The 25,871-nt window shown below is 41.2% G+C and overlaps 1 protein-coding gene across 3 annotated transcripts in view; it reads left to right on the top strand.

Annotated features, from left to right (window-relative positions):
* The first annotated feature begins 9,845 nt into the window (after positions 1-9,845).
* The window catches only part of LOC129813094 (serine/threonine-protein kinase D1-like), a 99,998-nt gene continuing 83,972 nt past the window's right edge, over positions 9,846-25,871 (top strand). For all 3 annotated transcript variants that reach the window (XR_008753112.1, XR_008753113.1, XM_055865274.1), the window contains exon 1: positions 9,846-10,362. Coding sequence is in view for 1 of the 3 variants with exons in the window: in XM_055865274.1 (XP_055721249.1) it covers positions 10,156-10,362 (207 nt within the window). In the remaining 2 variants the exon portion in view is untranslated. The remainder of the gene's footprint in view (positions 10,363-25,871) is intronic.

Raw genomic sequence — 25,871 nt, 5'->3', positions numbered from 1 at the left:
GTTTGCAATCGCAACAAATAATCTGCTCAGACCCCAACCAAGGAGCATCAAAAGTCGTGCTATAAATTCTCAGACAACACAAAAATTCCTTGATGCCCTTCCAGACTCCTTCTGCCTACCCAAGGACGTCAGAGGACAAAAATCAGTTAACCACTTAACTGAGGAACTCAATTTAACCTTGCGCAATACCCTAGATGCAGTTGCACCCCTAAAAACGAAAAACATTTGTCATAAGAAACTAGCTCCCTGGTATACAGAAAATACCCGAGCTTTGAAGCAAGCTTCCAGGAAATTGGAACGGAAATGGCGCCACACAAAACTGGAAGTCTTCCGACTAGCTTGGAAAGACAGTACCGTGCAGTACCGAAGAGCCCTCACTGCTGCTCGATCATCCTACTTTTCCAACTTAATCGAGGAAAATAAGAACAATCCAAAATTTATTTTTGATACTGTTGCAAAGCTAACTAAAAAGCAGCATTCCCCAAGAGAGGATGGCTTTCACTTCAGCAGTAATAAATTCATGAACTTCTTTGAGGAAAAGATCATGACCATTAGAAAGCAAATTACGGACTCCTCTTTGAATCTGCGTATTCCTCCAGGGCTTAGCTGTCCTGGATCTGCACAGCTCTGCGAGGGCCTGGGATCGGGAGAGACACTTAAGTGTTTTAGTACTATATCTCTTGACACAATGATGAAAATAATCATGGCCTCTAAACCTTCAAGCTGCATACTGGATCCTATTCCTACTAAACTGCTGAAGGAGCTGCTTCCTGTGCTTGGCCCTCCTATGTTGAACATAATAAACAGCTCTCTATCCACCGGATGTGTACCAAACTCACTAAAAGTGGCAGTGATAAAGCCTCTCTTGAAAAAGCCAAACCTTGACCCGGAAAATATAAAAAACTATCGGCCTATATCGAATCTTCCATTCCTCTCAAAAATTTTAGAAAAAGCTGTTGCGCAGCAACTCACTGCCTTTCTGAAGACAAACAATGTATACGAAATGCTTCAGTCTGGTTTTAGACCCCATCATAGCACTGAGACTGCACTTGTGAAGGTGGTAAATGACCTTTTAATGGCGTCAGACCGAGGCTCTGCATCTGTCCTCGTGCTACTAGACCTTAGTGCTGCCTTTGACACCATCGATCACCACATTCTTTTGGAGAGACTGGAAACCCAAATTGGTCTACACGGACAAGTTCTGGCCTGGTTTAGATCTTACCTGTCGGAAAGATATCAGTTTGTCTCTGTGAATGGTCTGTCCTCTGACAAATCAACTGTACATTTCGGTGTTCCTCAAGGTTCCGTTTTAGGACCACTATTGTTTTCACTATATATTTTACCTCTTGGGGATGTTATTCGAAAACATAATGTTAACTTTCACTGCTATGCGGATGACACACAGCTGTACATTTCAATGAAACATGGTGAAGCCCCAAAATTGCCCTCGCTAGAAGCCTGTGTTTCAGACATAAGGAAGTGGATGGCTGAAAACTTTCTACTTTTAAACTCGGACAAAACAGAGATGCTTGTTCTAGGTCCCAAGAAACAAAGAGATCTTCTGTTAAATCTGACAATTCATCTTGATGGTTGTAAAGTCGTCTCAAATAAAACTGTGAAGAACCTCGGCGTTACTCTTGACCCTGATCTCTCTTTTGACGAACATATCAAGACTGTTTCAAGGACAGCTTTTTTCCATCTACGTAACATTGCAAAAATCAGAAATTTTCTGTCCAAAAATGATGCAGAAAAATTAATCCATGCATTTGTTACTTCTAGGTTAGACTACTGCAATGCTCTACTTTCCGGCTACCCGGATAAAGCACTAAATAAACTTCAGTTAGTGCTAAATACGGCTGCTAGAATCCTGACTAGAACCAAGAAATTTGATCATATTACTCCAGTGCTAGCTTCCCTACACTGGCTTCCCGTTAAGGCAAGGGCTGATTTCAAGGTTTTACTGTTAACCTTTAAAGCGTTACATGGGCTTGCTCCTACCTATCTTTCCGAGTTGGTCCTGCCGTACATACCTACACGTACGCTACGGTCACAAGACGCAGGCCTCCTAATTGTCCCTAAAATTTCTAAGCAAACAGCTGGAGGCAGGGCTTTCTCCTATAGATCTCCATTTTTATGGAACAGTCTGCCTACCCATGTGAGAGACGCAGACTCAGTCTCAACCTTTAAGTCTTTACTGAAGACTTATCTCTTCAGTAGGTCATATGATTGAGTGTAGTCTGGCCCAGGAGTGTGAAGGTGAACGGAAAGGCTCTGGAGCAACGAACCGCCCTTGCTGTCTCTCCAGGGCCGGTTCCCCTCTCTCCACTGGGATTCTCTGCCTCTAACCCTGTTACTGGGGCTGAGTCACTGGCTTGCTGGTGCTCTTTCATGCCGTCCCTAGGAGGGGTGCGTCACTTGAGTGGGTTGAGTTACTGACGTGAACTTCCTGTCTGGGTTGGCGCCCCCCCTTGGTTGTGCTGTGATGGAGACCTTTGTGGGCTATACTCGGCCTTGTCTCAGGATTGTAAGTTGGTGGTTGAGGATATCCCTCTAGTGGTGTGGGGGCTGTGCTTTGGCAGAGTGGGTGGGGTTATATCCTTCCTGTTTGGCCCTGTCCGGGGGTTTCTTCGGATGGGGCCACAGTGTCTCCTGACCGCTCCTGTCTCAGCCTCCAGTATTTATGCTGCAGTAGTTTATGTGTCGGGGGGCTAGGGTCAGTTGGTTATACCTGGAATACTTCTCCTGTCTTATCCAGTGTCCTGTGTGAATTTAAGTATGCTCTCTCTAATTCTCTCGTTCTCTCTTTCTCTCTGAGAACCTGAGCCCTAGGACCATACGTCAGGACTACCGGGCATGCTGACACCTTGCTGTCCCCAGTCCGCCCGGCCTTGCTGTTATTCCAGTTTCAACTGTTTCTGCCTGCGGTTACGAAACCCCTACCTGTCCCAGACCTGCTGTTTTCAACTCTTAATGATCGGCTATGAAAAGCCAACTGAGATTTATTCCTGATTATTATTTGACCATGCTTGTCATTTATGAACATTTTGAAAATCTTGGCTCTCTCTAATTTTCTCCTTCTCTCTTTCTCTCGGAGGACCTGAGCCCTAGGACCATACGTCGGGACTACCGGCCGTGGTGACTCCTTGCTGCCCCCAGTCCGCCTGGCCTTGCTGCTATTCCAGTTTCAACTCTTCTGCCTGCGGTTATGGAACCCCTACCTGTCCCAGACCTGCTGTTTTCAACTCTTAATGATCGGCTATGAAAAGCCAACTGAGATTTATTCCTGATTATTATTTGACCATGCTTGTCATTTATGAACATTTTGAAAATCTTGTCTCTCTCTAATTTTCTCCTTCTCTCTTTCTTTCTCTCGGAGGACCTGGGCCCTAGGACCATGCATCGGGACTGCCGCCCGTGGTGACTCCTTGCTGTCCCCAGTCCGCCTGGCCTTGCTGCTATTCCAGTTTCAGCTGTTCTGCCTGCGGTTATGGAACCGCCACCTGTCCCAGACCTGTTGTTTTTCAACTCTTAATGATCAGCTATGAAAAGCCAACTGAAAATTATTCATGATTATTATTTGACCATGCTTGTCACTTATGAACATTTTTGAACATCTTGGCATAGTTCTGTTATAATCTCCACCCGGCACAGCCAGAAGAGGACTGGCCACCCCTCATAGCCTGGTTCCTCTCTAGGTTTCTTCCTAGGTTTTGGCCTTTCTAGGGAGTTTTTCCTAGCCACCGTGCTTCTACACCTGCATTCTAGCTGTTTGGGGTTTTAGGCTGGGTTTCTGTACAGCACTTCGAGATATTATCTGATGTACGAAGGGCTATATAAAATAAAATTGATTGATTGATTGATACAGACCTGGGTTCGATCCCAGGCTGTGTCACAGTTGGCAGTGACTGGGAGACCCATGAGGCGGCGCACAATTGGTCCAGCGTCGTCTGGGTTAGGAGAGGGTTTGGCAGGCCGAGATTTCCTTGTCCCATCGCACTCTAGTGACTTCTGTGGTGGGCCAGGCGCATGCACACTGACACGGTCACCAGGTGTACAGTCTTTCTTCCGACACATTGGTGCGGCTGGCTTCCGGGTTAAGCGGGCATTGTGTTAAGAAGAGCAGTGTGGCTTGGCTGGGTTGTGTTTCAGAGGATGCACGGCTCTCGACCTTCGCCTCTCTTCGATCTTCGCCTCTACTCCCCCCCCCCCCCCTTGCCCTAGACCCATTTCAATTTGCTTACCGCCTCAAAAGGTCCACAGACGATGCAATCGCCATCACACTGCACACTGACCTATCCCATCTGGATAAGAGGAATACCTATGTAAGAATGCTGTTCATTGACTAGCTTAGCATTCAACACTATAGTACCCTCCAAGCTCATCATTAAGCTTGAGGCCCTGGGTCTCGAACCCACCCTGTGCAACTGGGTCCTGGTCTTCCTGACGGGCCACCCCCAGGTGGTGAAGGTAGGAAACAACAACGACGAGACAGCCTACAGGGAGGAGGTGAGGGCTCTCGGAGTGTGGTGTCAGGAAAATAACCACTGACTCAACATCAACAAAACAAAGGAGATAATCGTGGACTTCAGGAAACAGCAGAGGGAGCACCCCCCTATCCACATCGACGGAACAGCAGTGGAGAAGGTGGAAAGTTCCTCTGCATACATATCACTGACAAACTGAAATGGTCCACCCACACAGACAGTGTGGTGAAGAAGGCGCAACAGCGCCTCTTCAACCTCAGGAGGCTGAAGAAATTTGGCTTGTCACCTAAAACCCTCACAAGCTTTTACAGATGCACAATTAAGAGCATCCTGTTGGGCTGTATCACAGCCTGGTATGGCAACTGCACCGCCCACAACTGCAGGGCTCTCCAAAGGGTGGTGCGGTTTGCACAACGCATCACCGGGGGCAAACTATCTGCCCTCCAGGACACCTACAGCACCTGATGTCACAGTAAGGCCGAAAAAATCATCAAGGACAACAACCACCCGAGCCACTGCCTGTTCACCATCCAGAAGGCGAGGTCAGTACAGGTGCATCAATGCTGGGACCGAGAGACTGAAAAACAGCTTCTATCTCAAGGCCATCAGAATATTAAACATCCTGGGACCGAGAGACTGAAAAACAGTTTCTATCTCAATGCCATCAGAATGTTAAACAGCCATCACTAGCACATAGAGGTTGCTGCCTACATACAGACTTGAAATCATTGGCCACTAATAAATGGAACACTAGTCACTTTAATAATGCCACTTTAATAACATATAACAATAGCATATCTTGCATTGCTCTTTTCATATGTATATACTGTATTCTATACTATCTATTGCACCTTAGCCTATGCTGCTCTGACATTGCTCATCCATATATTTATATTTTCTTATTCCATTCCTTTACTTAGATTTGTGTGTATTTGGTATTGTTTGTGGAATTGTTAGATATTACTTGTTAGATATTGCTGCACTGTCGGAACTAGAAGCACAAGCCTTTCGCTACACTCGCAATACCATCTGCTAACCATGTGTATGTGACCAATAAAATGTAATTTGATTTGATGATTCGGTAATGGCTGAAGTGGAATGAGTAGAATGGTATCAAATACATCAAACACATGGTTTCCTCTTACTCTATTCCAGCCATTATTATAAACTGTCCTCCCCTCAGCAGCCTCCCCTGGGACAAACATAGGTACAAGATGGACGTTTCATATTTTTTAAGGTTTGTACTCCACAAAGCCTAGTTTTGGCTCCACGCCGTTGATGAAGTTTATCGGAAACTTCCTTCACCATAGTGTGAAGTTTAGTTCGCTAAGGTGACCTATGACCTAAAGTAACAAACACATCTATAACTGGAAATAGATTAGACACTTCCATCTCTTGAAATAGGTCAATTGCAAAGGCTGAAAAACATCTCTCTAGTCTCTTTTGATATCTTTTGGCATAATCTATTTCAACAAGGGGATCCATAATTATGATCCAGATGTATTTGTAATCATTAAGTTGCAGAAATTATTATCTAATCTTGCCATTTGATCAGGGTAGGTAGGAATTTTCTTTGGACCTTTGTACAGTGAATCACGTGTAGCTACCTGATGATAGATATTATGATTGAAATATTCACTGTATGCATAATGTCTAGCTAACTGTTCCCTATTTTTTTTGTGAACAATTTGTATGAAACATAAATAAATACTGGGATTAAGACAGATGATAGTCTTGTCCTGGATGATTGTAGAGCATGGCGTTTGCAATGCCAGGATTGTGGTTTCGATTCCTGGGGCCGCCCAAAATATACATACAGTAGAAATGTATGCCCGCATGATTGTAAGTTGCTTCGGAAAAAGGTGTCTGCTAAATTATATATATTAGAATAGGCTTCACAGACAACAAACTTTGCAGATGTACTCTATATACTGACAGAGATAATATAATATATCTCCATCAAAAAGAGGACAGTCTCACACTGTCAGCCTTCCATACAAATACACAGAAACATCCTCTAAGAGGATTCTGTCACGTTCCTGATCTGTTTTCTTTTGTCTTGTATTTATTTAGTTGGTCAGGGCGTGAGTTGGGTGGGTTTGTCTATGTGTGATTTTCTATGTTGGGATTTTGTGTTCGGCCTGGTATGATTCTCAATCAGAGGCAGCTGTCAATCGTTGTCCCTGATTGAGAATCATTCTAAGGCAGCCGGGGTTTCACGTGTGTTTGGTGGGTGTTTGTATCTCGTGTCAGTGTTCGTGCCACACGGGACTGTTTTCGGTTTGGTCACGTTTGTTGTTTTTGTAAGTGTTCAGTTTACGTTCATTAAATAATGACCACTTTCCACTCTGCGTCTTGGTCCGATCCCTACTCCTCCTCTTCAGACGAAGAGGGAGGAGAGCAACCGTTACAGATTCATAATGGTTCTGTCCCTCTATTTTTTCTGGGAGGCTTACAATAATCAGAGTAATTTGTTGCCACGGTCAGCAGGCCTGAAATGATGGAATCCAACCATCCATCCATCCACACATCCATCCATCTCGATGAGAGTCTAGCAGGGCTTTCATATGACATATGTCACATATTGAAGTTGACATCATGGTGGAAACAGGACTTTGTAAGATGACTTTGTCTTCTGTCAAAATGTAATACTGTAAGGTGGATACTTTTGTTAAATCTCCTTATGTAATATATCATGATGCATTATCCTAGCTATTAAATCACGTAATGCTACATATATTTGTATGCAGTTTGACCATGAAAATGGGTTGAGGTTCAAACTATGATTGTGGATACATTGTTTATAGAGATAGATCTCTATGGCAGTATCACTCGGGGCACTGTAAATGTACTGCTGTGATGTCTCTATGCTTTAATCAGCTGCAAGCTGCCCGCAAAATACTCAAAGCTGATATGATGGAAAAGCATATCTGCTGGTGTAAATGTATTACAGCTGAGCTGAAGCATTAATGTGTACAAGGTTGAAGCGTAGGAGGAGAAGCATCAGCTGTCCTCTCTCTCTCCTAGCAACCACTAGTCTTGAGCTCTCCCAGCCTGTTACCAACATGCCAGCACACATGCTGTTCTAGGAACACTGTTTAGCAAATCCACAGTGTTTCTTACTATTCTAAGAATACTGTTTAGCAAATCCACAGTATTTCTTACTGTTCTAAGAATACTGTTTAGCAAATTCACAGTATTCCTTACTGTTCAAAAAATACTGTTTAGCAAATCCACAGTATGTCTGTCACGTGTGCTCCCTCTCCGGCCTCTAGGTCACCAGGCTGCTCGTTATGTCGCACACCTGTCAACATCGTTACGCGCATCAGCGCATTATGACACTCACCTGGACTCAATCACCTCCTTGATTACCTGCCCTATATAGAGTTGAAGTCATTAAAACTCGTTTTTCAACCACTCCACACAAATTCTTGTTAACAAACTATAGTTTTGGCAAGTTGGTTAGGACATGTACTTTGTGCATAACACCTGTGGATGTATTTCAAGGCCTACCTTCAAACTCAGTGCCTCTTTGCTTGAGATCATGGGAAAATCAAAAGAAATCAGCCAAGACCTCAGGAAAAATAATTGTACACCTCCACAAGTCTGGTTCATCCTTGGGAGCAATTTACAAATGCCTGAAGGTACCACATTCATCTGTACAAACAATAGTACACAAGTATAAACACCATGGGACCACGCAGCCGTCATACCGCTCAGGAAGGAGACGCCTAGAGATGAATAGAGATGAATGTACTTTGGGTTCATCCTAGAGATGAATGTACTTTGGTGCGAAAAGTGCAAATCAATCCCAGAACAACAGCAAAGAACCTTGTGAAGATGCTGCAGGAAACAGGTACAAAAGTATCTATATCCACAGTAAAACGAGTCCTATATCGACATAACCTGAAAGGCTGCTTAGCAAGGAAGAAGCCACTGCTCCAAAACTGCCATAAGAAAAGCCAGACAACGGTTTGCAACTGCACATGGGGACAAAGATCGTACTTTTTAGAGAAATGTCCTCTGGTCTGATGAAACAAAAATAGAACTGTTTTGCCATAATGACCATCGTTATGTTTGGAGGAAAAAGGGTGATGCTTGCAAGCGGAAGAACATCATCCCAACCGTGAATCAAGGGGGTTGCAGCGTCATGTTGTGGCGGTGCTTTGCTGCAGGAGGGACTGGTGCACTTCACAAAATAGATGGCATCATGAGGAGGAAAATTATGTGGATATATTGAAGCAACATCTCAAGACATCAGTCAGGAAGTTAAACCTTGGTCGCAAATGGGTCTTCCAAATGGACAGGACAACAAAGTCAAGGTATTGGAGCGGCCATAACAAAGCCCTGACCTCAATCCTCTAGAAAAATTTTGGGCAGAACTGAAAAAGAGTGTGCGAGCAAGGAGGCCTACAAACCTGACTCAGTTATATCAGCTCTGTCAGGAGGAATGGGCCAAAATTCACCCAATTTATTGTGGGAAGCTTGTGGAAGGCTACCCGAAACGTTTGACGCAAGTTGAACAATGTAAAGGCAATGCTACCAAATACTAATTGAGTGTATGTAAACGTCTGACCCATTGGGAATGTGGTGAAAGAAATAACAGCTGAAGTAAATCATTCTCTCTACTATTATTCTGACATTTCAAATTCTTAAAATAAAGTGGTGATCCTAACTGACATAAGACAGGGATTTTGTACTAGGATTAAATGTCAGGAATTGTGAAAAACTGAGTTGAAATGTATTTGGCTAAGATGTATGTGAACTTCCAACTTCAACTTTATTAATTTTACTGTTTTACTGCAATGCTGTTATGGACAACTAGGAAGTTATCCCTGGGAGCAGGTTTGAGATCAGTTCCCCCTCTAGAATCACTCACAAGGACCAGGTAATAATAATAATAATAATAATAATAATAATTTGGTGGTTGCTTATACCTGTTCTATTTCACAAATGTGCAAGTGTATATTAATACGCATGTGTGAATTGGAAATGTTTTTTTTTTTTTTGCATATCCCAACTACAGGTGTTGAATAGCTCCTAGCAGCACTTGTACAAAATATACTTTATTCAACTTTTAAAATTGTAATCAATTAGCCATAATTAGACACGTTTTTTGTTGAATTTCTACATATGATTGTCCCATTGCCTTATCCATAAAATGTACTTCTAGATTTGGCTCTTGGCTGTAACAGAATGGAAGTCTAGTCGGTGGTAATATTTCCATTGAGTCAACATTTCGGACGTTTGAGAGGACAGCTCTTGTTCAGCCACATTGGTACCCAAACCTATAATTTAACTTTTTAAAAAGAAAGGATGAGGGGTAGTCTACCATCCATTTCGCTCCTCGTCACCGCTCAGCTCTTCTTTCCTCTCGCATCACCCTGTCTCACTGATGAGATCTATCATCAGTCAGCCAGGCAGGAGGCGGGCTCTGATCACATCCGAACATTCAAACATAACTGACGTAGGCTATACTTCATCGTCTTTCACCTCTCAAATTATTTAAGAGATTTTTCATAATCTCTCTGATTTCTATCATTCGTTTTATTATCTTTATAATCTCGTCATATTTTGTATTCATGACACGGTCGGAGATTTGACATTTTAGTTTGATATTCAAAGCAGGCGGTTGTTTAGCGGTTAGACAAGTACGTAGATTTACTCACCTATGTCAAGTCGGTATTGTTTTGACTCCCGGGAGATTCATATGAGCGCTCCGCCAGTGATCCGACCGCCAAGTCCCCTGTCCCCGGGGTCCAATGGCATATCTTTCCAGATACAGATCGGGCTGAGCCGCGAGCCTGTTCTTTTGGACTCTGTCGACTTCAGCCTCGCGCAGGTCCGGGAGATGGCATGCTCCATCGTGGACCAGAAGGTAATATCCTACCACTTCTGTAGCGTCATTCTTAATATGGATTTAGTTGGAAAACATGTAATGCACAGATATAGGCTAGGTATTAGTGATCTATTAACTTTTTCCTAAATGTTTACATTCGGGTATACAGATTTCATTCCATTATATGGCGTGACATAATCCATACCACTGGTCACAGACGTCAATTCAACGTTTATTTCACGTTGGTTCAACATATATTTTATTGCAATTACGTAGAAACAAAGTTAATTCAACCAGTGAATGCCCAGTGGGATCTGACCCAGAGCCATACAGTAGGTCATGTTTGCCTAAACATGACATTTTTTGTGGTTCCATTCTGATAGCATGCGATGAACAACTCAGAAAAGTCCATGGTCATGCTTAGGCAAAATAACTATGAAGGAAATAAGTGGCTACAGTTTACAATTTTTAGACCCCCCAGTTGAGAAAGAGTAGTGGCAGCAAGGGAAAGAAATTGGTGACATGAAGTGGTTTCTGCTAGAATTACAGGGGGGTGGGCAGCTACCCCATAAATGTATTGGTCATGGAAATATATACTTACAAAGAGGGTTTATCATTAAGAGATAGGAAAAGTTCAACATAAGAAAGGAAACGTTAAACAAGCTAAGGACATTAAGAATCCAGATGTTTAATAAAGTTGTAATTGATCACTGATTAACAACATGGTAACTGTAAGGGAAAATCAAGTCTGAAATGTCAAAGTGGAAATGACAAACTTCAGAAGCCTTTTAAAACCTCAAATACTCTACAAGTTTTACATTTCCTGCATTTCAGGAATGTTCTCCTGCAACACAGTGATAAAATTAAGATACCACATCTGTAAGTATCTCTTAATTGCTGTATGTTCACACTTTATTAGAGACTATTTTACAGCTCTTTGCTGTACTGCTGGCATGCCAACATCACCCCAGTGCAGACTCTCAGTAGGCCTACACTTCTGGCTCTGCTAGAGTCTAGTCTATAGTGTGCTCATTAATAATGACAGGCTCAGAGGGGGAGGATGTTTAAGTTTTGACTGTGAAGGTTTATATTATAATGTACTGTACTGTAGCCTATGGATGCGTCGCTAACCCTATTCCCAATATAGTGTACTACTTTTGATCTGTGCTCATAGGGAATAGGGGGCCATTTGGGATGTGAACTATGTGTGTTGTGAGGAGTTATAGTACATTCCATGCACAGAGATCACTGACATTGTAGAACAGTTTTGAATAACAAGACAATTATCTACCATTTGAGCATGTGGTGATCACCTCCTTCCTCCATAATCATTAGGCATGTTGTAGCCGACATGGTGTATGTATGACCATCTATTACTCCAAGATCTGAGGTCAAATAAACCCCTTTCATATCTAGAAGAAAAACACCTATTCTTTATCATAGCATCTTCTTTATAGGCTACCGTATTTTGTTTATATCTGAAAAGGGTATGGGCTAAAAAACACAGTTTGTTAAAACCCACCTGAAAACTCTCTCAAAGACAATTTTATGTAGGCCTACATATGTTGTAACTTGATAGTTTCATTTGGTGATGTCGTCTTTACCCACTGGGCACAGACGTCAATTCAACGTCTATTCTACCTTGGTTCAACGTCATTTATTTGAAATGACGTGGCAGCAACGTTGATTCATCCATTGTGTGCCCAGTGGGTATAGTCTCCCTTCATTAATTTATTTCCATTCCAACATGATAACGTTTCTACAGGCCAAAGTTATTGTAATTGGTCATATGAGAAGTTATTTGTAACACATATAAAGTTCCTGGGTTTCACCTCTGTCATCCTCTGAAGCATGGGTGTTAAAATGTAGGCTTTTGTTGTTGTCTAAGGGTTACAGTAGTAATACTAACATGACACTAGAAAGCAGAAACACCTTCTGTCCCAGGGTTATTAGTGTGTGTGGGAAAATGACACTAAATTCTTAATTAAGTAAGGCCTAAAATATATATGAACTACAGGAGGTTGTACCTCAACACCTTGTTGTAGACACGTTGTATCACAGAGAGAGGTTCCCTTTCGTGTATAGATGCTCAGAAACACTTAACATTAATTTAAATAGTACGAAGTGAGGTGAGATCTTAAATATGTGTGTGTGTGTGTGTGTGTGTGTGTGTGTGTGTGTGTGTGTGTGTGTGTGTGTGTGTGTGTGTGTGTGTGTGTGTGTGTGTGTGTGTGTGTGTGATGTATAAAGTGACAAACCTAACAGTATGCAACAGGGCCTAGAGAGTGTGGATTATGAGAAAGTAAGTTTGATTTCACATTAACATGTCCTGGGATGGATCAAGTTGACGTTATAGAAGTTAAGATTTGGCCCTAAATACCTAGAATTAGTAATCAAATTGCAACTTAACTAAAAGCTAGTTTGGCACGATGATTGGTCTCTCCAGGATAAATTGGTTGCATCGAATGTTTGACAAATTCAAGGTCCAATAAATGTTTACAGCACTACTCTGGCAGCTCTCTGGGTCTTCTTTGCCAACTTAAAGAAGTCTGGTGTGCCGATTAGAATGTCTATTTATAGATCAAAGTATAGAGATAATCTTACTGTGGCAAAGAGAGAGTTAGATCATTTAAGGGCAATGAGGACATTGATAGTCATGTCCAAAGATAGGTTTCTTGAAATGGTCTTGTTATAGCTTAGATGGACATGTCAATAACCTTCAATGACTGTCTGTCTGAAACTGATACTGATACGGATTCAGACAGTGAGTGCAGTTACATGCACAGAATAATGTGATTATTGTGTGTAGTCAGATTAATATAATAGTTCATTAAAACAATTGCATGCTTTGCAAGAATAACGATTTCCCTAATAATCCTGTTTACATGGACACATTGGAAATCAGGCTACCTGATGATACTGCCAATCAAAATAAACATTATACCACAGTGAACATGTTATTTTTGGGAAGCATATTTGATTCTGAGTTCAGACATATAAAGTTTATATTTGATTCTGAGTTCAGACATATAAAGTTTATATTTGATTCTGAGTTCAGACATATAAAGTTTGTATTTGATTCTGAGTTCAGACATATAAAGTTTATATTTGATTCTGAGTTCAGACATATAAAGTTTATATTTGATTCTGAGTTCAGACATATAAAGTTTATATTTGATTCTGAGTTCAGACATATAAAGTTTATATTTGATTCTGAGTTCAGACATATAAAGTTTATATTTGATTCTGAGTTCAGACATATAAAGTTTATATTTGATTCTGAGTTCAGACATATAAAGTTTATATTTGATTCTGAGTTCAGACATATAAAGTCTATATTTGATTCTGAGTTCAGACATATAAAGTTTATATTTGATTCTGAGTTCAGACATATAAAGTTTGTATTTGATTCTGAGTTCAGACATATAAAGTTTATATTTGATTCTGAGTTCAGACATATAACGTTTATATTTGATTCTGAGTTCAGACATATAAAGTTTATATTTGATTCTGAGTTCAGACATATAAAGTTTGTATTTGATTCTGAGTTCAGACATATAAAGTTTATATTTGATTCTGAGTTCAGACATATAAAGTTTATATTTGATTCTGAGTTCAGACACAAAGTTTGTATGTGATTCTGAGTTCAGACACAAAGTTTGTATGTGATTCTGAGTTCAGACAAAGTTTGTATGTGAAAACTACTTGTAAGATGCGTACATTGTTGTTCTGAACTGCACTTGCGCTAAAGAGGGAGGCTCTCGGCTGGTGCTAGCACATGTGCAGATCAAATACACCGCTGGAATGATGATTAAGGTGTTTACATGTCTTAATAATTCAAAAGATTGCTCTGAAAACTAGGTGTTTTAATCGGCGTGTGCTTACTTCGATTTTGACCTTACGCCAATTAAGATAAGCAGAGTAAGGTGTTTATATGACTATTGTATAATCTGCCTCCTGCCATAATGAGTTTAATTTTGAATTATTAGTGTGCATGTAAACATACCCACTGTAAAGCGCTGCTTTTCAATTATGTTGTGTGGTTTTTATTACAGTTATAAAATGACATGCGGAACGAAGATTTACAGTAGTAATCTGTAGTTAAACAAACAGAGATACAGATGTAGAATCTTAATTTGAGGCAGTTTCTTACAGCAGGAAAATAATCCCGCAGCAAAAGGAAATGTTAATTATTATTATAATTAATGGACATTTTTGTGGGGGTTGATATATTTTTCGTAAGGGAAAATTAAATCTGAAATTTCAAAGTGGAAATTATAAACTTCAGAAGCCTTTTTAACCAGGAAAGTTATCCTGCAACAGTTTGATCAAATTAAGATCTGTATAGTATACAGATGTAGGTGTCCATGATGTATATCGGATTGTCGTGTCATCCTCCACCTAACATGCAAGTCCTGATCCAAATAAGATCTTGCAACCATGAACCAGCATAACCATTACTATTGACATGACATGTATTAGTGTTGAACAGTCCTTTAATAAATTCACCTGATGTTGGACAGAGAAACGAGGACGGGCAGTCACCGCCTTGACCTCTTCATTACTTCTTCAACCAGGGTCCTGGTTCCCATCAAAAGGCTGTCTAAAAGACCTTTAACAGGCCATCACATTGGAATCCACCAGAGCCAAGCGTTATCAGGACTAATTAAAAGGATGGTGCCTTTGTTTGAAGTTTTACCACCTTTTTACATTACCGCTCTTTACAGCACTTTTCATTCAAGTGTCCTTATTAATCAGTTGGCACCATGTTAGTTCCTCACAGGAAGTGCTAACTTCCTTGTTCAGTCTGTGTCAGTCCATAAGTAGAGCTGTGATGGGAGCTGTGATGACTACATAGACTCAGCATCCATCCCACAAGTCCTTCAACCAACCTCAACCTTCCATCACAATTCTTCTACTTCTTCTTCACACTAAGCTTTCTTTATTTCTTCACCCACTATAATAACCACTCATATTCAACACTGGGATGCTCTCATAAATTCATAATGTTGTGAATATGGTTTGAGAAACAGAAGTAATATATGTTATGTATTTGGAGATAAAGATGGTGATTTTTATATCATGATGATAGCCAGTTCTATTTCCCCTTTTCGCTACGACTGTATGGTATACATCTGGTAGTTTTGAACTTTCATCCCTGGTGTTATACAAATGAGAAACATTAAACAAACATTATCAAGTTATAGTTTACTGTACGTGTCCCCAAGAAGAAATTAATTAGCAAAATTATTACATTCTGTGGTCAGCTCCCCAAGGTTTGTCTCCTAGTTAGAGAATGGTCCCCCAGTTGCTTGGCAACTGATTTTGATTGCCTGTGAAGTATCCATATGAGTGCCATTATCCTGATGAGAGCCATGTGCAGTACGGTCACGTACTAGCAGACACACACACACACGCACGCACGCACGCACGCACGCACGCAGGCAGGCAGGCAGGCAGGCAGGCAGGCAGGCAGGCAGGCAGGCAGACAGACAGACAGACAGACAGACAGACAGACAGACAGACAGACAGACAGACAGACAGACGATGAAGGTTGTGCGATGTGCATAGGCCATTGTGGAGCAGCTGTTTTGGAAAGCATTCTAAGCACCATGCATCTTCATTAGCATAAAATAGATGCTGTAGAGGGTCACCATTCCCTTTGAGGATCATGGCTCTTTTCTGCCCCTGCACTCTCATGAGTGCTCTCCCCTTAGTGTCGGCACCATAAAAGCCTTCTTTGGTCTCATCTGCTAATTAACTAGGATGTACAGTATAAATCTGTAGTGTCGACTTTGTGTTATCTAGTGTGTTCTTACAGACTAATATTCATCTTCTCTGGTTGCACCCTTTAAAGTTGCAGTCCGTAACTTAAACAACAACAAAACACTTGTAAACAACTGAGGGATGGGGCTGGAGGAATGGAACTGTACTAAAATTACATAGATGCCGCTATGGGTGCAAGGATTGACCGTCCATGAGATGCAATAACGTGTTTGTTTACACTTGCAAACAATGGAGTAAAATAATATTATCTTTTGGGTTCTGATGGGGTGTCATGACATATGAATAAGATTAATAGCTATATAACATACATTTAAAAGTAAAAATACATTATTTATACCAATTCTGGATTGCCCCTTTAAAATATTTATGCTAGTGATGCTAGAGACCCCCCCATTAATGAGCATTGTACTGATCCTCACCACTGAGAACAGGTAGAGAAAGGCAACAAAATGATATACCTATGCCTGACTGTTAATTACTTTAGTAATTAAGTAAACACTGCACTCTCAATAATTGAAATTACAAAAAATAAGCTGTGGTTTCTGTCAGTGTTGGGAAAAATACAAATCGATACTAGGGCCTCATAGCACTCACGTCTGTAGCCATGAAGTGCGTTGAAAGGCTGGTCATGGCTCACAATAACGCCATCATCCCGGAAACACTAGACCCACTCCAATTCGCATACCGCCCCAACAGATCCACAGATGACGCAATCTCAATTGCACTCCACACTGCCCTTTACCACCTGGACAAAAAGAACGCCTATGTGAGAATGCTGTTCATTGACTACAGCTCAGCATTTAACACCATAGTGCCCACAAAGCTCATCACTAAGCTAAGGACTCTGGAACTAAACACCTCCCTCTGCAACTGGATCCTGGACTTCCTGATGGGCCACCCCCAGGTGGTAAGGGTAGGCAACGACACATCTGCCTCGCTGATCCTAAACACTGGGGCCCCTCAGGGGTGCGTGCTTAGTCTCCTCCTCTACTCCCTGTTCACCCACGACTGCATCGCCAATCACGACGCCAACACCATCATTAAGTTTGCTGACTACACAACGGTGGTAGGCCTGATCACCGACCATGATGAGACAGCCTATAGGGAAGAGGTCAGAGACCTGGCAGTGTGGTGCCAGGACAACAACCTCTTCCTCAATGTGAGCAAGACAAAGGAGCTGATCGTGGACTACCGGAGAAGGAGGGCTGAACATGTCCCCATTCACATCGATGGGGATGTAGGAGAGTGGTTTGAGAGCTTCAAGTTCCTTGATGTCCACATCACCAACAAACTATCATGGTCCAAACACACCAATTGTTTATTTTTTTTAAAAATTTTTTTATTTTTTAACCGTTATTTTACCAGGTAAGTTGACTGAGAACACGTTCTCATTTGCAGCAACGACCTGGGGAATAGTTACAGGGGAGAGGAGGGGGATGAATGAGCCAATTGTAAACTGGGGATTATTAGGTGACCATGATGGTTTGAGGGCCAGATTGGGAATTTAGCCAGGACACCGGGGTTAACACCCCTACTCTTACGATAAGTGCCATGGGATCTTTAATGACCTCAGAGAGTCAGGACACCCGTTTAACGTCCCATCCGAAAGACGGCACCCTACACAGGGCAGTGTCCCCAATCACTGCCCTGGGGCATTGGGATATTTTTTAGACCAGAGGAAAGAGTGCCTCCTACTGGCCCTCCAACACCACTTCCAGCAGCATCTGGTCTCCCATCCAGGGCCTGACCAGGAACAACCCTGCTTAGCTTCAGAAGCAAGCCAGTAGTGGTATGCAGGGTGGTATGCTGCTGGCAATAAAGTTGTGAAGAGGGCACGACAACGCCTATTATCCCCCAAGAGACTGAAAAGATTTGCATGGGTCCCCAGATCCTCCAAAATTTCTACAGCTGCACCATCGAGAGCATCCTGACCGGTTGCATCACCGCCTGGTATGGCAACTGTTCGGCCTCCGACCGTAAGACGCTACAGAGGGTAGTGCGTAAGGCCCAGTACATCACTGGGGCCAAGCTTCCTGACATCCACGACCTCTATACCAGGCGGTGTCAGAAGAAGGCCCAAACATTTTTCAAAGACTCTAGCCACCCAAGTTATAGACTATTCTTTCTGCTACCACATGACAAGCGGTACCGGAGCGCCAAGTCTAGGTCCAAAAGGCTCCTTAACAGCTTCTACCCTGAAGCCTTAAGTTGGCTGAACCCCCCTCTGAGCCTGCCATTATTAATGAGTACACTATAGACTAGACTCTAGCAGAGCCAGTACAGTGAAGACCTACTAAGAGAATGCACTGGGTTGGTTTGGTATGCCAGCAGCACCTCAGAGCTGTAAAATAGTCTCTAATAAAGTGTGAACATACAGCTTTTAAGGTCAGAGATACTTACAGATGTGGGGTCTTAATTTGATCACCATGTTGCAGGAGAACATTCCTGAAATGCAGAAATTTACAACTTTTTTGAGGTTTTAAAAGGCTTATGAAGTTTGTCATTTCCACTTTGAAATTTCAGATGTGATTTTCCCTTTCAAAAAATGTATAAACCTCTACAAAAATGTCCCTGAATTATAATCCACATAATAATTCACATTTCCTGTTGTTGCAGGCTTATTTTCCTGCTGTAGCAAACTGGATTAACTAATATTTTTAAAGCTGTACTTCCTGTTGACGTAATTCATGCTAATGTTGGGTTTTTGAGCTAATGCCCAATTGACTCCCATTCACTCCTTGCGGAGTGCACTCCTTGTCCCAGAATCAACCAGCATGCAACGCGCGGCCCGTTGATGATGTGTGGCCAACATACACAATGGCCGTTAATACGATTCCAATGGAGTTTCCCATCTCCTAAAAATTATTTCTGTTATGGTGACAATGAGAAACAGTCTTAAAAGAGAACTATGATTAAATATGGTGTCAAATTATTAACCAAGAACATATTCTCTTTGTCAACTATAGTTGTGTCTGGGAGAAAGAGAGTAAGAGATTAGTAGAGGGTACAGTACATTAGAGTAGTCCATGTTAGATTCAGGTGTTACATATTTCAAGTGTTTGTTAATTAGTACAGTGCATACTGCATAAGATCAGTTTTATATACATACAATATACATACAGTGTACATACAGTATACATACAGTGTATATACAGTATGCGTACCTATTTAACTAAGTGTGTGAGCACTCCAGACCCTTGGTTAATCACTGTAAAATGAAAGTACAGTATAATAACAAGTAGGAATTTCATTTACAGTGAGACATGTTAATTGATCTTGTTCCGGTAATTAGTCTTTATAATAAACAATGATTTTCTTTTCTCTACTGGTTATGGACACCCACCCCATGGTACCAATTATTTCTCAGCTCTTTAGTAGCTATCTCTCTAGCTTTCATATCAGACATTCTCTCTTAATGCATGCGTTCAATACTCATGTTATAAAATATTAACTTTCCCCAAATTAATACCGGTTAAAGGGTTCCAGATTTCCTGTTTATTCCCTTCTGATTCCGGGAATTTTCCAACTCATATTTCTGAAAAACCTGGGAATTTGGAGATAGTTACTGGAATTTTGCAACTCTATTTAAATACACTAGTATCCCCGAAGAGTTACATAAATCACATAATAAAAAAAATAACTGTGTCGGGGTTAGTCTAGACTAGAGAGTTTGCCTTCGAATTGCAATTATCACTCTGAGGGCTAAAATAATAGCAATAGCTGCAGCAACAGCTCTTCTATGTACGCCAGTCATAGGGTTTGTGTGTGTGTGTGTGTGTGTGTGTGTGTGTGTGTGTGTGTGTGTGTGTGTGTGTGTGTGTGTGTGTGTGTGTGTGTGTGTGTGTGTGTGTGTGTGTCTGTGTGTGTGTCTGTGTGTGTGTGTGTGTGTGTGTGTGTGTGTGTGTGTGTGTGTGTGTGTGTGTGTGTGTACAGAGGGAGGCAGAGAAACAAAAGCCCAGAAGTGTAACAGTATTGACCAGTGGTTCTCACACCACAGCCAGCAGAACTCACAGTGAGAAACCTCTGCTCATACCACACAGGGATAATAACCTGGCTGGAGATGTTTACATTTTAGTAGACACTCTTATCCAGAGTGCCTTACATACATTGTCATACTCCTACTGTACATCAGTACTGTATATGTAAAATGATGATGGGAATAATATATACATGTACAAATATTCCCATGTAGGTACAGTTGAAAACATTCTCACCTATATTTTTAAATGTATCATATTACTCAAACTTCTGATGTTAAAGTTTAAACACTGATGTAAACACTAATGCTCTGGCACTATTTAAAAGAAAGAGAAAAACATTACAATAAAAAAGCTTTTTCAAATTCAGAAGGGTTAAAAATAATAATCAACGAACTCTTTCTTCCAAAATGGTTCTTATGTTGTTTAAGGTAGAAAGAACCCTTTGACTTACAAATAACCCTCGTCTTCTAAAAAGGATTCTTCAGATGAAAACGTCATAACCCTATCCCTCTGCACAGAACCCTTTTGGAATCCTTTGAAATGTAATGCTTTGTACAGTCGAGTTTGACAATATCTCACCTTCGGGGGTGACAAGAGCTTGGACAAGTCAGGCAATCTTGAGGCGTCTCTAGCTGTATGTGCTATACTGTGTGTGCTATTTAGTATCACCCAAGCCACATCCACACCTCTGTCTCTTGATAGGGAGTTCCTTTCCATTTATACAACTCAGTCAGGACTCTGGGACAAATACCACACTATTTCTGGGGTAAAGGTGTCAGTTAGTAAACACAAGGAAAGGTGTATAACTTTTTACATAATGCACTGTATTTTGGGAATACATGCCATTTCTCATGAGAGGAAGGAGATCCTATAAGACTGTCAGGATTTGTAAGTTGCTGTTCGATTGAAATGGTGTCCATTTTATGTGATGCAAGGCTTATATTTACAGTAACTCCATTATTAAAACGAAATAGTTAGCAATATACGCTCACAGTACAGTCGTGAGGTACAGGCACTGGAAACTGATCCATAACAAGAAACAAAAATACATTAACAAAAAGAAGAGGCAATTGATATCAAAGCAATGAGCATGTTATGTGGGTCGTTCCACCAATTTGGTTCCTTTTGAGAAGTGTACTGTAACTTTGAGGGGAAAAAAACATTTGCTTTTAGCTCATTTTACCATCCTGTTGTAAAGAGCACATGATCAACTTCATAAAAAAATAGTTTTTCCATATCAAGAGGTTAAATATAAAAAATACTATATAGTATTATAGTGTACCTATAAAGTGCCCAAAAAGTTACAGGGTAACAGGGTTTACCATTTTTTTATCTTAAATCAGCCATCCCCTTGTGACAGGGGGAATGGAAGCTTGTTGTGTGCAACCAGGAGGGGCAAAAATGGATTGTTAAACATTTGTAGCCTGTGTTTTTATGGGTAGCAGGGTTGACGTGTTATGCTCAAACCACTCAGTCTTCCACCACAAAACACCAAGAAATGCCCCAAAAGAATAGAACCAGCTTTTACGCTATGATTTGACCATCAGATGTTCAATGTTTCTTTTAAGAGAAAAAAAAGGAATAGTTTCACAATATTAAAACGAGTGCAGATCACGTGACAGGGTTAACCTTAAAATGAGGGACAGTTTTTAAAAAATCCTTCAAATGAATCACTAATCACATTAAATAACTAATAATCTTCAGAAATAACTTTTTCAAAGCAACAAAATAACTAGGGCTTTACAATGATGGTGAAAACGTGGAGACATTTTGGGGTTAAGTGGGTTAAACTCTTCCTGGAAGTCCACAGATGGTGCACAGAGGGACATGTGAAAATGTAGAATTTTTTGCACTTTATTCATATAAGAATTCTTATTGAATTGTGAATGTGATTGATTCTCCATGTGGTTAATATATTATTATTATTATTATTATTATTTATGGTCACATATACTGAATAGATGCAAAATGGCACTTTTTTATTAAAGGGCACTTTGTTGAAAATGTAATGTTAGTGCACAACTTCTAGTTAAAATATCAAAGTCACTCATTTCGTGGAACGACCCATGTCCATTTTGAGAGTGCTCGTGTTATTCTTAGTTTTTCCCCCCACTCAATTCTGCTTAGTCACTCATTTCCACTAAACTGAAAATTGGATTTGTTTTGATTTTGAAATAGGTTGTGTAGTCATTGTGTACTTCCTTTGTCAGAGCAGTATAGCATTTGGTTTTGCTATTCTTGGGCGTTAGTTTAGAAACGTTATGACCACGGTGCATTTAGACACTTATATCCACTGAGATGTATACAGTACTGGTGCAACAGACTGCTCTCCCACCACTTAGACACTTCTATCCACTGAGATGTATACAGTACTGGTGCAACAGACTGCTCTCCCACCACTTAGACACTTATATCCACTGAGATGTATAGAGTACTGGTGCAACAGACTGCTCTCCCACCACTTAGACACTTATATCCACTGAGATGTATAGAGTACTGGTGCAACAGACTGCTCTCCCACCACTTAGACACTTATATCCACTGAGATGTATAGAGTACTGGTGCAACAGACTGCTCTCCCACCACTTAGACACTTATATCCACTGAGATGTATAGAGTACTGGTGCAACAGACTGCTCTCTCACCACTTAGACACTTATATCCACTGAGATGTATACAGTACTGGTGCAACAGACTGCTCTCCCACCACTTAGACACTTCTATCCACTGAGATGTATAGAGTACTGGTGCAACAGACTGCTCTCCCACCACTTAGACACTTCTATCCACTGAGATGTATAGAGTACTGGTGCAACAGACTGCTCTCCCATCACTTAGACACTTATATCCACTGAGATGTATAGAGTACTGGTGCAACAGACTGCTCTCCCACCACTTAGACACTTATATCCACTGAGATGTATAGAGTACTGGTGCAACAGACTGCTCTCCCACCACTTAGACACTTATATCCACTGAGATGTATAGAGTACTGGTGCAACAGACTGCTCTCCCACCACTTAGACACTTCTATCCACTGAGATGTATACAGTACTGGTGCAACAGACTGCTCTCTCACCACTTAGACACTTATATCCACTGAGATGTATAGAGTACTGGTGCAACAGACTGCTCTCCCACCACTTAGACACTTCTATCCACTGAGATGTATACAGTACTGGTGCAACAGACTGCTCTCCCACCACTTAGACACTTCTATCCACTGAGATGTATAGAGTACTGGTGCAACAGACTGCTCTCCCACCACTTAGACACTTATATCCACTGAGATGTATAGAGTACTGGTGCAACAGACTGCTCTCCCACCACTTAGACACTTCTATCCACTGAGATGTATAGAGTACTGGTGCAACAGACTGCTCTCCCACCACTTAGACACTTATATCCACTGAGATGTATACAGTACTGGTGCAACAGACTGCTCTCCCACCACTTAGACACTTCTATCCACTGAGATGTATAGAGTACTGGTGCAACAGACTGCTCTCCCACCACTTAGACACTTCTATCCACTGAGATGTATAGAGTACTGGTGCAACAGACTGCTCTCCCATCACTTAGACACTTATATCCACTGAGATGTATAGAGTACTGGTGCAACAGACTGCTCTCCCACCACTTAGACACTTATATCCACTGAGATGTATAGAGTACTGGTGCAACAGACTGCTCTCCCACCACTTAGACACTTCTATCCACTGAGATGTATAGAGTACTGGTGCAACAGACTGCTCTCCCATCACTTAGACACTTATATCCACTGAGATGTATAGAGTACTGGTGCAACAGACTGCTCTCCCACCACTTAGACACTTATATCCACTGAGATGTATAGAGTACTGGTGCAACAGACTGCTCTCCCACCACTTAGACACTTCTATCCACTGAGATGTATAGAGTACTGGTGCAACAGACTGCTCTCCCACCACTTAGACACTTATATCCACTGAGATGTATAGAGTACTGGTGCAACAGACTGCTCTCCCACCACTTAGACACTTCTATCCACTGAGATGTATAGAGTACTGGTGCAACAGACTGCTCTCCCACCACTTAGACACTTCTATCCACTGAGATGTATACAGTACTGCTGCAACAGACTGCTCTCCCACCACTTAGACACTTTTTGTTCAATTGCAGCTGATGTTCATATTCAATTTTTAAATCAGATCATTTCGCCATGATTATACTTGGACTTGGAACTTAACTTAAGCCTTGTTTATACCTGCCGCTAACGTGCGTCCTTTGTCCTGATCATATCCGGATTTTGATTGTGCACACATTTTCAGAAATATGTCTACACAATGTATTAAAATGTGTCTCATATCTGTCCACTGTGCCCACATTGTGACCAGATTTCCTGGGCTTATTCTTTCAAAACATTATATTTATTTATTTTAAGACATAATGATAATGATTAAATGGTTTCACTGTCCATATCTGTCTACACTTGTAAGATATCCAGACACAATGCACGCCTGACTACCTCCAGAGCTGGTCATGAATATATGATCACAATCAGATCAGAACGCATCTTTTAATTGTCTACACCTGTCTGAAAATGTGGGCACAATCAGAATTAGAACAAGATCAAGACAAAGGATACATGTTAGAACCAGGTATAAATGGGGCTTGAGACACTTATAGCACAGGTTCACTCAGTCATGAATCAATTACATTGTTGAGCTTCACAGTTTGTGTACTATATTGCATTTTTCATAGCTTTTTTGAATTCATCATGCATTCCCCACTATATTTAGTTGATGAATTCATGAAAACAAAAAACACATCTCCACTAACAACAAGGGACCAGACTATTCCTCTCTCAATCCACCTTTTGAAAGAATGATGTTGTTTGACTTTGAAATGTGACCTTAGTCACAAATATCTTGTTTGAAAACCTCAACAACAAGATTTAAACCTTTGCACAGTGGAGTTTGCTACCAAGGTGTAAGGTGAAAGAAAAGCATAGGTTGATGTTCTCAGAAGGAAGGGCAACTCAATAAGACTAGTCTATGGCGTAGGTGTGAGAGCAGAGCGGCAGTTAGAGCTGCATTGGTGATTCACACAGGCTGAATAGCTTTCAGAGGCTATTTCCCCCTCAGCCGACGGACTGAGCCACAGCTGCTTCTAACAGTGTTAAAAACAGAACTTCCGCTAGCTACGGCACTGACTGCGCCTATTGTTTGAGAGAGAAGACGGCCTTCAAATTGATGTTCTTTGTACATCGCACTTATCCATAAAAAAACATAAAGCAGGAAAATAACAGTGTTGAAAGGCCATCTTGGAAGTGCCACATCAGTCTCCCCAGAGAGGCAATATAGCTAGTACTGTTACCTGTGAATTTCCTGTGCTTTTCAAATAAGCATTTCTCCCTCATAGGGGGTAAATGACAAGGTTCAGTCTCTCTCTGCTTTTCTTTTGATGGTTCAGACATTCAGCAAATATATGTGAATCCGTTGTGTCAAATAAATGAATATAATTTCAATCAGGAATCGAGCTTTGGGTTACGCTGCCATGACAACCCTACTGTTACAGGGGGGTTGCTCTCATGGTGACCTCAGTACCACCCTTACCTCTCTGTATATTTTTGTACAGACCTCATTAGAGGCTGACAGGAGAGATATCTACTGCCATTAACTAGGTAGAGAAAATTGAGATATAGATTTGTATTTTCCACACTCTTAGAAATAAGGGTATGGTTAGGGTACAGTACAAATCTAAATAAAAACATTTTTAAACATAAAAATCACATAATGT

Source organism: Salvelinus fontinalis, chromosome 16, assembly GCF_029448725.1.
Source record: "Salvelinus fontinalis isolate EN_2023a chromosome 16, ASM2944872v1, whole genome shotgun sequence".
NCBI lineage: Eukaryota > Metazoa > Chordata > Actinopteri > Salmoniformes > Salmonidae > Salvelinus > Salvelinus fontinalis.
Note: the sequence above shows the minus strand (reverse complement) of the source record. Positions and strands in the feature narration are given on the sequence as shown.